The 14,327-nt window shown below is 37.7% G+C and overlaps 2 protein-coding genes across 2 annotated transcripts; both read left to right on the top strand.

The window, feature by feature from the left end:
- On the top strand, positions 817 to 12,974 carry LOC18604755 (probable receptor-like protein kinase At5g61350). Its single transcript, XM_018117073.1, has 20 exons — positions 817 to 1,378; positions 2,330 to 2,431; positions 2,785 to 2,867; positions 3,057 to 3,141; positions 3,253 to 3,339; positions 3,539 to 3,600; positions 3,682 to 3,875; positions 3,958 to 4,018; positions 4,495 to 4,672; positions 5,406 to 5,444; positions 5,553 to 5,614; positions 5,731 to 5,767; positions 7,119 to 7,168; positions 7,284 to 7,350; positions 8,206 to 8,278; positions 8,870 to 8,949; positions 9,084 to 9,152; positions 9,247 to 9,305; positions 9,478 to 9,519; positions 10,017 to 12,974. The coding sequence occupies exons 1-20, from the start codon at positions 1,307 to 1,309 to the stop codon at positions 12,676 to 12,678; spliced, it is 4,164 nt and encodes a 1,387-aa protein (XP_017972562.1). The 5' UTR covers positions 817 to 1,306; the 3' UTR covers positions 12,679 to 12,974.
- Positions 13,062 to 14,241, top strand: LOC18604754. The gene is made up of 2 exons (XM_007037374.2): positions 13,062 to 13,899; positions 13,991 to 14,241. The coding sequence occupies exons 1-2, from the start codon at positions 13,288 to 13,290 to the stop codon at positions 14,081 to 14,083; spliced, it is 705 nt and encodes a 234-aa protein (XP_007037436.2). The 5' UTR covers positions 13,062 to 13,287; the 3' UTR covers positions 14,084 to 14,241.

The following is a 14,327-nucleotide window of genomic DNA, read 5'->3' as shown; positions in this document are numbered from 1 at the left end:
CTTAAGACTTCAAAGCATATAAAGTTTTGTCATCTGGTGTTTGTTATAAGGTGGTGGTGGTCTCAGGCTCGAAGGTTGCCGATCTTCACACAAATCCGGTCGGCTTTCTTTATTACTATTTCTGGCTCTAACTCACTCTCCTCATCTGCATCCCCATTCTCCTGCTAGATTCTCATTGCCAACCTAGACACTCCATATGGTATATATGCATTCAAGATACTCAAGCGGCATAGATTTTAAGCGCGTGAGTAATTTAAGTTGTAGATAAGATTTAAATAAGATTTTATCTACTACTAAAAAATAAGTCACGTGTACTGATAATTATCATCTCATAGTATATAAAAAGATTTATATTTCCTATAAAAACCTATGTCAATCAATCTCAATAAATCAACTCATCGATCTAACATTTGATTTTTTTTAATAAGATTTACTATATAAATAAACAATTTAGATATAGTTATGTAACTATATTAATGAGTTAAAGAATCAAGATTATGTATATTAAGTGTATAGTGTGGTGTCAAAATAAAATCGATTTCACTTCAATTGTAGGAACGTTTGAAGTTCAACCATGGACCATGTACTGTTAATGGATGTCCAATTATTTTATTATTAGTTTACTTTTGTTTATTTATCCATGACAAACTCAACATTTTCTTACAAGGCCAACAGCCAACCATCACTCCTAGACTTCCTAGTTAAGGTAATGCACGTGCAACCACCACTCACAAAACAACGAGTCTGTAATACACGCACATTACAAAAGTACGCTAACCTCATCACGTCCACAGAATAAACCGTAACAGTCGACTCCATAGCCCAATCAAAAACATACACATTCACAACTCCTTATTTCACCAGCGCTGATTCTCTAAGGAATGCACCCGTTCAAGGATAAAGACTAAAACACTGGACCGGCTCTTCTTTGCATATAAAAGCCGGCCTACGAGAGATAAAACTTCCTGGCAGAAAAAGAACTGTGAAAAAAAAAAAAAAGGTGGGGGGGCTGAGTTGCCAGGGGAGCTCTCAGCCTCTAAAACATTAAAAAAGAAAAAAAAAAGAGCAAAAAATCGACATTTTAATGTTAGTGACCCTTGTAGAGGAAGATTGGAGGAGGGAAGAAAGGAGAACACGTAGAGGAATTTGGTCCATGCGAGAAACGAAGGACGGAGAACGAAACGCGATTCGCCGGAGATTCTCTTCAACTTCTCCGTTTCAATTTCAGTTTCCCAGCTGATACTTCTTCTTTCTGTTTCAAGTGTTTTTTTTTTTGTTTTGGAGTTTCTGTTTTGGTTTTGGGGCAATGTCCGGCGAGACGGCGTCGTCTTCTGGAATCGTCCTGGAAGGAATTGATGACGTGGAAGACTACGTTTGGGTGAGTACTTCTTGTACTTCTCAGGAGGTCTGTTAGTATGCTGAGAAAATGTAGAAAAAGAAAATAAAGAAAATGCAGTTTTTTCAATAAATAATTGTTTTCTTATTTGGTCTAATCAAGATTGTTTAGTTCCTTTCTTTCCTAACTACTGAATTTTGGAGAATAAAAAATGAAAATTTATTTATTTATTTTTGAATAAAAGCGCGTAAAATTATATTTAATGAAGTTGATCTTTTTTTGTGGGCTGAGAAAACAAGAATATATGTTCTGTTGAGCTATTTTTCGTAGTTGAGATAAATTTTCATTTTCATGTTTTATTGTTTCTTTAAAAGAAACTAAGGAGCTAAGATTGAAAGAAATAATGAAGTTTCCATCAGTTTCCTGCATTTTCTTGGAGAGCAAACAGTTGCATTCAATGTGTTTTTGGTTACTCCTTCAAACTTGTTTGTGTTAGTTGTGGTTATCTTAGAATTGTTTGGTAGCTGAGGACAATGTGGGAAAGGACACAAAATTTAACTGTCTTCTTCATTTGTTTTCTCTTTCACTATCTGTTTGGCTGCTGAGAATTCCTAGGAAGCTAACATAAAAATTGAAATTTCGTTCCTTTACTTTATGAATCTGCTACTTTTAACCAGCAAATGTTTTTACTTTATTGGCACATTAAATTTTGGTCAAAATTAATCTAAAAAGAAAATAGCTGGTTTGTTCTCATATATGGCTGTAATGACTGCTCGACTGTGACAAAAGAAAAAAAAATGATGATCTTTACCTTTGAAGTTTGTGTTTCGTTGGCAAACCTTGATGACTATAGGAGTTGAGATTTTAGTATATTCATGTGTTTTCTATTAATTTATGGAAAAATCTACTCTAGTTATTGTGCATAGTTTCTGTGGAGAGTTTGTGACTTTAAGACTACATTTGGGGATTTAACAAACATTGGTTGAAGTGTAGGCAAATGAAGGAGTGGGATCATTGCCATGGGACCGATACAGTCATGTTTATGATTACATGGAGAACGGAAATCGAGCATTCCGAGATAATCGTTTTGAGGAGGTTAAATTTTTCTTTGCATAATGGCTCTTATAATTTTAATTGCATTCTGCAATTTTGTTGAATTTTCATGCTGTGTTTCTTTGCATTTTAAACTAAAAGATATCACTAGTAAGGTACTTTATCTCTTTAGTTCTTGAACATGGAAATGCAAACCCAAATACTTTGAAGGGCTTAACTAGATGGATTAAAGTTTCCTAATAAAATGTGCTCAATATTTTTTTGCTACTTTTTCTGTGCCTGTTTCTTCTGATGACTAAAACAACAAGGGTGAATTTTTCATAAGAATTATCTTTTTAATTACATGTTTATATTTTATGTTGTTCTGTTGCTGATAAATAGCATTCTTCATTCAGGCAATCAACAATTACACTAGGGCCAATAATATCAAACCTGGTGATCATGTTATTCTTGGTAACAGAAGTGCTGCCTACATGAGGTTAGGTTTTATCCATGTCTAATGTCATTGTGTTGTAAAGATTTGTACATAAATAGATATAGCATTTACACATGCGCATGTATATAGTTTTTGCTTTTCTTTTTATTCACATATTTGTTTGGCATCCTTTGAACAAGTTCTGTACTACCAGTCAATCATGATGGAGGATTTGTGGTAATTCTTATGCAGGATTAGTCAATTTCTGAAAAGTAGATCTCCAACAGCTTCTGAATGTAGACCATTGAATGGGCTGGATATGACAACACTTGCTGAAGTATGCCTGTTTCTTCACTCCTTAAATGGCTGAGAAGAACATTTTGCATTTTGGATTTTATCGCGATTACAGACATTCTGAAAGAGTGAAACTTTTTAACATTTATTTCAGCTTGCTCTTAAGGATGCTGAGAGGCTGATGAGCCTGCAGAATAATGCAGTAAGATCCTACATCTTAAAGGCCAATGCTCTCATTTTGGTGAGTGATAGATTGCATTATGTGTTTTTTTTTTTCCTTTTTGTTTCATTGAACAAGATGCATACAAAGGGGTCCAAGCTAAATTCCAGTGGGCCTCTTTCAATACATCTCATTCTGCTTAATTTACACATGCACATGCACATTTTTATGTCTATGCTGCCTTGGTTTCTCCAATATATGTGTTGTTTTGACCATGCAGTTGGAAAGATATGAGATGGCACGGGATATTATTCTTTCTGGTCTTCAACTTGATCCGTTCAGGTAGTTTATGATATTTTAATTTGACATGCGGTGACTAGGAATTTTGCCAATCTGAATGATTGTTTTGCTGGTAATACATAGTGACATTCTTCGGGCTTCTTTTCGGAGTTTGGAGAGAATGCCATCCAGTTTGTTGCGGATTAGAGGCCATGAGTTGCCTGAACGTACTGATGACTTTGATTGCACACTTTGTCTGAAGTTACTATATCAACCTATAACAACACCTTGCGGACATTCTTTTTGTCGCTCATGTTTATTTCAGACAATGGATCGTAGTGAGTATTTGTGGTTGTTGATTCCAATTCTAGTAGTATTTTTATCAATATACTAATATCTGACCTTGTACTAAAACGATAGGCAACAAATGTCCGTTGTGCCGAACAGTGCTCTTCATTAGTCCTAGAACATGTGCAATCAGGTAAGCTTCTGACCAGTGATTATTAACTGAAGTTCTTTTGTTCAGATAATGAGAACAATCATGTTCTTCAACTGCTGCTGTTTGCACTAGCTCATGTAATTAGTTGAGAAGCAACCATTCGTCGCATCCATGTAGAGTTGCAATAGGCTAATAATGACTAGTTTACCACTGCCCTTGAACTAGGAGACTGCTGTTCTTGTTGTTTTCATGGGGCACAATGATAGAAATTAAGAATCTTAAGATCCCATTTGATTCAGTTGGTTTAAGAAAAATCTTTTGGTGGATCTATTAAAACGTTAAATACTAGGCATATCTGCATATGGTCCATGCTTTCGAGCATGGAAATTGTCTTCTATCTGAACTTTTTACTTTCTGCTAAGTGCTAATTTGATGTTATCATCTTTGAAAGGTTTCAATAAAGCTTTGTTAGGGTATTCTGTTTTATTGACTATTATAAATAACATTTTGTCTGATAGTGTAACGCTAAACAACATCATACAAAAAACCTTCCCAGAGGAATATGCTGAAAGGAAGTCGGAGCATGACAGTCTGATAAATTTTGGTAATGATCTGATACCTCTTTTCGTCATGGATGTTGTCATCCCTTGTCAGAAGTTTCCACTCCACATATTTGAACCCCGGTACAGACTTATGGTGAGTTTCATACATTCTCTAATCTTAATCATGTTGTATATTAGGATAAAGTGTAGAAAAATGGGTAGATCATAGTTGTTTTTCCATCCAAATCTAAGTTGGCAGTGCAAAATTCCGTGGCTTCTTACTATGCTTGTGAGGCTTTTGGCAGAGTTGCTCTTGTTCTAAATTTGAGTTGGGCTGTGTTTGCTTGTTGGAACAAGCTCCATCTATGTCACTACCATTCCCTCTTTCCTTTTAACATATCTTGGCAATCTTTTATATTATAAACTCCATATGTAACTTTTTAACGGAATCGTTCTGTCAGATATTATTTAATTTTTTAATTGGGCAAGGCTTACAGGCTAGTTAGCCTGGTTTCTCGGTGATGAATTAATTGGTCTGTTTTTCCATTTGGTTGTCGAGGCAGGCTATACCCTTCCTTCTAAGTAGATACTCAACTCTAGTTCTAATGTTTGTAACGCTTTATGAGCTGTATACTTGCTGTTGATAGCTGAAGTATTGGCTAGCAGTTTTTAATCACTGTGTCATACTTTTGGTGCATCATAATGTTGAAGCTGATTAGTTTCTGTGTCTTGGGGGGACTGCTTTTGGATTTGGAATGTGGAAAACCAAATTGTTAGCTCAGTTTTCATAATTAAAAGCAGTTTGAATTGTTCATTTACCTTTCAGCCTATGTGCATATGTTTTGCCCTTGATCACGAGGATTTACTTTTTATTTGCTTCAAAACAGGTAAGGAGAATAATGGAAGGAAATCATCGCATGGGAATGGTAGATTTCTTTTTAACTGGTTTTTTCTTCTTCCTTTTGTCAAACATGTTCAGTGACCAAAAGTTCCTCACTTTTTTTCTGTTTTTGGTTGGTCCATTATATTTGTAGGTCATCCGTGATCCTGCTACAGATTCTGTTGCTGAATTTGCTTGTGAAGTGGAGATCACTGAGTAGGTGGCTTGTACACTTTTTTTTTTGTAATCCAAAAGCTTTGCAAAGTAGCTTATATTTTGAGAAGATTTTGTTTTTTAATTGCATGATCTTATCACTTGTTTTAAATATGTAGGTGTGAGCCACTTCCTGATGGACGCTTTGTTCTAGAGGTGAAACATTATCGACTTTCCTTTGCCTCTGATTCAGTGACACTTTTTCTGTGATATGTGCACATAAAGTTGTAAAATAGCTTTTATTTATTTGCCATTCCTCCATCCCAAAGTTTTTGTTCCTTTTGGAAAGGCACAAATTTGAGGGAAAAAAATAATAAATGCATTGACTATAGTGCAGCATCACATTTTTAGCTTGGTCATAGATGGGTTTTCAAGTTGCAATCCACAATAAGAGAAATGTTGAGTAGTAAGTCCTTAGACAAATTCTTATTGAGCTTTCACAGTGGACAAATAATATTGGATAGACAAACAAATAATGGGAGTATCATTTGAAATCAAATGATCGGATGAGGTCATTCATATGGTGGACTCTCACTAGCTTGTGGTTCAGGCAAGATGATTTGAAAAAGAAATCTTTCTTCTGCTTTCTGTTCTCAACTATTACTTTTGCATACTAATGATTTTTTTTTATCTTCTTTCTCCATGATCAAAAGAGCCTTTATTTATAGAACTTTAACAAGGCATATCCTTTCTTATGAAGCTTTGACAGACCACTTTCCTTCCATTTAATGTAACAATGACCATCTTCAATTAGTCATTGCACATTTGAGAGGATTTAAGTAGGAAATTTTGAAGAACCTGCAGATAGTTTTGGAAAGCTGAGATATAGTTTGTGTTTTCACTAGAAGCAAAATTTTGTAGCCTGTGCTACCCTCCCAAAAGGGTGAAAGGATTTTGATTGCTTCAATTTTGGAGGTTGCTTCAAGAATAAACGGTTATTTAGATCTCACTTACATGCAAATTATATTTTGGTTTGATTCCCCATGGATATATTCACCATCAAAACGGGTGGGGTTTTCACTTTATTGCCACCTAGCTTTAGAAATTTCTGCAAGTGTAAATGCTTTGTATGGTGCTTGTTGGCAACTAGACCGTCATGTCCTATAATCAGCAAACTTGTCTTCTAGAATTGAACTTTCATGTTTTCTTGTGCAATACTAGCATAGTTTTAGGTATATGAGTAGATCACTAAGCTTTTTTTTTTTTAATTATGAAAAACAGAAACAAATTTGTGAGTTTTCTATTCAGGAGATCGATCAGTAGTATTTGAATCTTTTTTATTCTCTAGTTTATTAATGTAGCAGCTGGTAGTAAAAGGCTCCTAGAGAAAGCCTTTTTCTTTTTGGTGAATGATTGATAATTTGGTCTGTGAAAAAACAGTTTCCTCGTCTTTCATGCTTATGTTGGACCCAAAATATTTAGCAACTTCTGGCTCTTACATAATATGTTCATATTTAATTAAAAAAAAAACATGTTCATATATTTATATAAACTATTTGGCATACAGATTGAAAGTCGCAGGAGATTTCGCATCCTCAGATCTTGGGACCAAGATGGGTTAGTTTTCTCATCATTGGCTCCTGTATATCATACAGTTTTACTCACAATTCCCATTATTCATGCCTACTTGATTTTGTCGTGGGACCTCATACCTTAGTTATGTTCAATGCAGATATCGAATGGCAGAGGTTGAGTGGATACAAGACATACTCCCAACATATGCAAGAGATAGAGAAGATGTATGATTATCTCTATTCTTATTTCCCATCTGTATTAGTTTTCCTTATCAATGAAAGAATAAATGAAGCAAGATACATCAAATTTCAAAAACAATAGACTGCAAGGAGGTGAAATTTGCCTTTTCTCAGTTTTCAGTTTGCTTCTTTTACTAAAGGGAATCATCTTGGGAAGGAATATTAACCATTTATAACCTCAAAAAGAGGGGAAATTCATATTTAGTGGATGCTTTGTATGTAAGGCAGCAGTGCAATGCTCATTATCTTCTTTTCAATTGCTCATGGCCGAGACAGCTTTGGCCTTTAGCTTGCACTGGTTGGGCATCTCTTGGTAGTGGCAGGTTAGGGGTTGGGATGGTTATGCTTATGCAGACTGTAGTGAAGTGAGATTTAATTTCCCTCTCTCTCTCTCTCTCTCTCTCCTTANAGATTATTACCTTCCTCTCTCTCTCTCTCTCTCTCCACCCCTTTTTTTATTGGGAGGGAAAGAGATAGATGGGCTTCTGAAGGGGTTAGATTCATGCTTGCCGGAGCTTTTAGATGCATGGTTTCACACTTACTTGTTTGGTAGATTTGACTAATTTGTTATGTAATCCTTAGCCTACATGGGTTAGTAACTGCTTGATGCCTGTACTTTTTTGGTTCTTAACTCATAAAAAACAGTAAGATTTATTTTTCACATCGAATATGATCTTACAAGTATTATCAGAGGTTTAATTTTGTGTAACCATTAAAATTTGATAGCTTGAATATGGCAGTATACAAGCATACCCACCTCATGGTATTCATATTGTTTTTATTTTATTTTATTTATATATATATTTATCAGTATTTGTGTAATGTCTTTGATATTAACAGTTGCAGGAGTCGACAAATAATGCAGCAGCATATGCTCGGTCATGGTTGAGTTCAGCAAAAGAAGCAACGCATGGTAAAACTCTTTAGTAGGATAGTTAGAGGTTAAAAGTCCTAGCTCAGCTTGTCGTTCTGTTATTGTTACTTGTCTAATATCAATTCATTTAAGATAAATTTTCTATGAAATTGAGCTACAGTCTCATGTCACTTCTCCCCCATATTCTTGAGGCAAATTGACGTGATTTTATCTTACTATGTATTGAAGATGGGCAAGCACTGACACGTGCAATCACCTGTGTCAAACTTAAGGTTTAGGGTTCTTTTCTCCGATGTTTTTACTCTTTCTGAAAATCCTCTTTTAGCTGAGTTGTCCGTGATGTCAGTTGTTTGAGCCGTTAAAAATTGCTGGGATGTAGAGCAAAATAAAATCCCATGTTTCTTTAAGGTAGAGGGAAATAGTTGTTCTCAAACATGGTAACTTTACAGCCTTGAGTTTTCTCTGACATGAAGGGTCTAGTTACTGATGAAATTGTTAAGACATTTCTTGGTTACTGCAAGTTGATCTGAATTACTGGAATTGAAACCTATTAAATCACATTAAACATTTGTAGTTTTGCTTCCTTTATGGCATGCATGCTAATACAAACAATTCCTGCCTTGCGGACAGAACGAAGAGTGCTTGAAGCACTCTATAATATTGAAGTAATGATGCCCAATACACAGGATCCAGAGCGCTTCAGTTTCTGGGTACAGTGCTTGCTCCCATTATATAGTTGTGCACGTATGGTCTAGTTATTTATTTGATAAATGTGCAGGGTAGGGTATGGTTATAATATTTAAGGTGGCTGCTAACGTTTTGTTGATACCTGGGCTGGGTGCAGCTTGCTACGTTGTCCAATCGAAGGCCTTCAGAAAGATTGGAACTGCTGCGAATCAGAGACACAGCAGAGGTATGATTTTGCACTTGTATTGTGTTATGCATGTAAGGCAGGCAACATAGCACTCCACTGTGAAATGCTCACTAATCACCACTCTCTGTTGCAGAGGATAAGACGGGGTCTAATATACCTCACAGCAGAAGCACAAGGTCGTAGCGTACAGTGGTATACGAGTTTGTAATCTTTTTTTTATTTGTTTTTGACATTAATTCAATATTCTTTGGGCCACATTAATAAAGATTGTGGATCCCTATTTATTTATTTTTTGGTTGTAAAAATCAGTAGCTGAAACCAATTTCTTTCATGTTATTAATAATAAAAACATATAATTATATAGTCAAGGAGGAGCAGGCGGCTTCGGCTTCTCACCAAATAGAAAGTAGAAATAGAGGAGGAGACTGAAAACGCTGTATTCAACGCTGCTGAAATAAAGAGAATGCCCACGACGGTACGCGCTGTCAACTTCCCTTTTGCCCCTCCTGCTTTGTTAGTTTGTTGTCAAGATAAGCTGTGACAAAGTGGCTTTTTAAGGCCCAACGCATAGCTCGCTGTTTGTTGTATATAATACTTGTATCTATCTCCTTTTACCAAGTCTTCTTCCCCCCTTCAACAAATGATAACAAAATTGAAACAGATGAAGAGTGCCCATTAACATACACATTACACCTTTGCACGTCCCTCCCTACATGCTTCCAACAAACTACCCTTTTGCCTAACTGCCCGCCAACCATTTTTCTACGTACAAATCCCTTGTTGGTACTCTCTCCCTCTTTCCCTAGCCTTTTGCCATTCACGACCACCACCACCATGTCCACACCATCACTACCACGGTCACCGCCGTGTTAGCTAGTGCCGCGGTTTCTGGCCGCCGCCTTGAGCTATGGGGGGAGATCATCATAGGCCAGCAAGGCCTCTACATGTCTCCTCCCTTTCTTTTCTCTCCATTTTCCTTTTGTTAAACCATGCAAACTTTATTTTGGCAAAACATGCTAATCAAAAACCTTCCGCTCCTGCCCCTTCTCTTATTGTTTCTTCTTCTCCGGCTGCATATCGGCCTCCCGATAACTATCTTATCGATTGTGGATCTTCTAGTGAAACAAAGCTTGATGATGGACGAACATTCAAGTCAGACTCTCAAACAAGTAGTTACCTATCTACCAGTGAAGATGTACAAGCTTCAATAGATTCCATTCCCAGCAGTGCCTTTTCCAATTCTACCCCTTCGTCCATGCAAGATTTATGTAAAACTGCAAGGATTTTTCCTGCTCACTCAACATATACGTTTTTCATCTCCAAGCCAGGGAAACATTGGGTTCGTCTCTACTTCTACCCGCTTCCTCACCCTCAGTATGATCTGAAAACTGCAGTTTTCACTGTCCATACAGACAAGTTTGTCCTTTTGCATGACTTCTCTGTGAGTGATGATAATAGAGTGGTTTTCAAGGAATATCTTGTTAACGCTACTGAACGTTTCTCCCTCATCTTCAAGCCCAAGAAGAATTCTTATGCATTCATCAATGCCATTGAGATCGTGGCTATTCCTGATGAACTTCTCTCTGATTCAGCATCTTCAGTACCCCAAGGTAAAACCGTCAATGGCTTGTTGAATTATGCTTTAGAAGTGTCCTATCGATTGAATATGGGAGGGCCGACATTAACACCAAAAAATGATACATTGTCAAGGACATGGCTACCTGATGCCCCATTTAATGTGTTCCCACAAGGAGCTGAAGCTGTGACAGGTTCTAATATCAAATACCAGCCTGATAAACGGATGACTCCATTGGTTGCACCAGATTTAGTTTATGCAACTGCGCAAAGGATGACAACTGAGGCCTATGCTCAATCCATGGAACCAAATTTCAATCTCACTTGGGTGATGGATATTGATGCAAGCTTTTCCTATCTCATCAGGATGCACTTTTGTGACATTGTAAGCAAGTCCCGCAATGACTTGTACTTCAATGTATATATAAACGGCTTAATCGGGTTGTCTGGTCTTGATCTCACAACCAAAGCTGGTGGCTTGGCCACTGCATATTACACAGATTTTTTGCTCAATGCCTCAGCAATCACAAATGGTTCCATTATGGTTCAGGTCGGCCCAGCGTCCAATGGCGGTCTACCTAATGCTATTCTAAATGGCTTGGAGGTCATGAAGATGAGCAACATAGCAGATAGCTTGGATGGATTTTTTGCTGTTGATGGCTCATACAAGGGAGGATCTAGCAAATTGAAAGTTGTTGCAATTTCAGGGCTTGCTATGGCGTTCTTTGCAATGCTGTTACTTGGAATAGTTTGTGTTAGGTGGAAAAGACGGCCTCATGATTGGCAAAAGCGGAACAGCTTCTCAGCATGGCTTCTACCTATTCATGGTAGCCACACTAGTTTCTTAAGCAGCAAGAGTAGCTCTAGGAAATCTAGCATCTTTGGCTCCAGAAAAAGTAAGAGTACTGGACACTCCAGTTTTTACTCAAATCAAGGTCTTGGCAGATTCTTCAGTTTCAATGAGTTACAAAATGCAACACAGAATTTTGATGAAAAGACAGTGATTGGTGTGGGCGGGTTTGGAAAAGTGTTTCTTGGGGTTCTAGAAGATGGAACCAAGATCGCTATAAAAAGAGGAAACCCGGGATCAGAACAAGGCATAAACGAATTCCAGACGGAAATACAAATGCTTTCGAAGCTCAGGCATCGCCACCTTGTATCACTCATTGGGTTTTGCGATGAGGAATCAGAGATGATTCTGGTTTATGAGTACATGGCTAATGGTCCACTTCGTGACCATCTATATGGCTCAAACAAACCAACTTTGTCCTGGAAACAACGGCTTGATATTTGCATTGGTGCAGCTCGAGGATTGCATTATCTCCATACCGGTGCCGCGCAAGGAATTATCCACCGTGATGTAAAGACCACAAATATTCTTCTTGATGAGAATTTTGTAGCTAAAGTGTCGGATTTCGGCCTCTCGAAAGCCGCACCTATGGAGCAAGGCCATGTTAGCACTGCAGTGAAGGGTAGCTTCGGGTATCTTGATCCTGAATACTTCAGAAGTCAACAGCTTACAGAGAAATCTGATGTCTACTCTTTTGGTGTAGTCCTCTTTGAGGTTTTATGCGCAAGGGCAGTTATTTGCCCAGCGCTGCCAAGGGAGCAGGTTAGTTTGGCTGAGTGGGCCATGCAGTGGCACAGAAAGGGCATGATTGAGAAGATAGTTGACCCTAAAATTGCTGAGAGTATAAGTGAAGAATCACTCAAAAAGTTTGTGGAAGCTGCGGAGAAATGTTTAGCAGAATATGGAGTTGATAGACCTAGCATGGGAGATGTGTTATGGAACTTAGAATATTCATTGCAGCTTCAAGATGCTTCCTCACAGATTGATGTACCAGAAGATAAGAGTAATCTTATTGCTTTGGAAAAACCAAGTGACGATGATGACCCCAAAGCCAACCCTGCTGCTGCTAGTGATGATTCTGATATGACAGTTAGTTCTCAGTTACATTTTCCTCATACGGGAAACATCAAGGGAAGATAAAGATCAATTGGTTGATTTTTTAGCAGACAACAGCTTGTCCTTTGGTTGAGGTTCCAAATTCAATCCTAAAAACGCTTATGTTTTATTTGTAGAATGTGTTGTGCAGATTTAATGACTTCCCCTTTCATTTTAATTTTCCATCCCACCCACCTCCCCCCCCCCCTTCCCGGCCTCCCCTTTTATCTTATTGTTGAATAGTAATGGAAACACAAAACATCTTGTGAGCTTGGAGTTCAATAATTGATGTATAGCAGCACTTTTAGTAGAGTTTCAATAAACAATGTACTCTTTATGTTTCTATAATTCCCTAAAATTCAAATAAAAAATAAATAAACAACGTACTCTTAATGGATTCATGCTGTGTAAAACTCCAAATCAGCAATGTTTGCATTTGCCCCTTGAAACAGTGCTTTTGAGAAAACATTTCCCGACAATTCTTTCTCAATTTTCAATGCCACTGCAAAACCAATGGTTGAATAAATGAACTATTCCTGTCATTCATGTCAAACACAACACACTTGGGCCATGCTTAGAATGACACACTAAATGGGCCATTCCGGGCTATAGCACAAAGTCTTACAATGCTGGATTTAGCCTTACCAGGGTGTAATGTGTTGGGGTCAAACAACATGCCATCTTCCCTGTTTTTTGAGTTTGGGAGCAGCTCTCAGCTCTTCGCTTTTTCTTCTTCAAGCTACAAAAATGCTAGAAAATGACAGAATTTTGGAAGGCTTTCTATTTGGATGGGAAAAATTCCATTCCATCAATCACAAACAACCATCAAAACCCAAACCCAATCCTCAAATAAAGCAGCAATGGTCGATGGTCATGATCAGAGACTCTCTTCCACACGACGACCTCTCCATCTTCCCTCCCGTCGACCACGAAAATCTTCCCAATCAAATTCAACAACAACATAACCCGCCTTCCAGTTCAACTCTTTCACCACCACGGCCAGGTGCCAGCGAGGTCATCCCAGCATCCGCTGGTGGCGGGATCGGAGAATGGTTGGGAATCGGGCTTGAGATTTTGCGCGCCAAGATGGTGAGCATCGCTTGTTATTTCGGTTACAAAAATGGGACAATGGGGAGGGCATTTGGGTCTCTTGGAAGGGTTATTGGGGTAGCGGTGGCGGCGGTGTTGTGGTGGCTTTGCAGGCGGCGGACGTGTAGGAAAGAGAGCGTGGAGCAGTTGAAGAGGAGTATAAAGGAGAAAGATGAGGTAAGGTGTTTGTGGAAATGCTTGTGTGTGTTTGTATATGGATGTGAATTTGATGGGAAAATTCATTGGATTCAAACATGTTGTGTTGCAGAAAATTAGAGGACTGTTAAACCAGATTGCTGAAATGAATCAACTATTGGTAGCACGTCATAAAGCTTTAGCTTCAAACCGGACCCATTTATAGCATCTGTTTGAGATGTTAGGTAAATTTTCCGAAATTCATAAAATAATATATGTAATATATATTAGCATGAACTAGTGTATATTTGTAGACTTGGTTGTTTCTTCATCTGACAATCATTTTAGCCCTCAGTCATGATCATCCCTTCCTTGCTTTCGCCATATCAATTTCTTTATAAAATCACAAACACATCATCATTTTCTTTCTTTTTCTTTTTTTTTTGTGTTTTCTTACCATTGCACCATCA

This window comes from Theobroma cacao, chromosome 3 (genome assembly GCF_000208745.1).
Source record: "Theobroma cacao cultivar B97-61/B2 chromosome 3, Criollo_cocoa_genome_V2, whole genome shotgun sequence".
Classification (NCBI taxonomy): Eukaryota; Viridiplantae; Streptophyta; class Magnoliopsida; order Malvales; family Malvaceae; genus Theobroma; species Theobroma cacao.
This window is presented reverse-complemented; position numbering and strand designations above follow the sequence as displayed.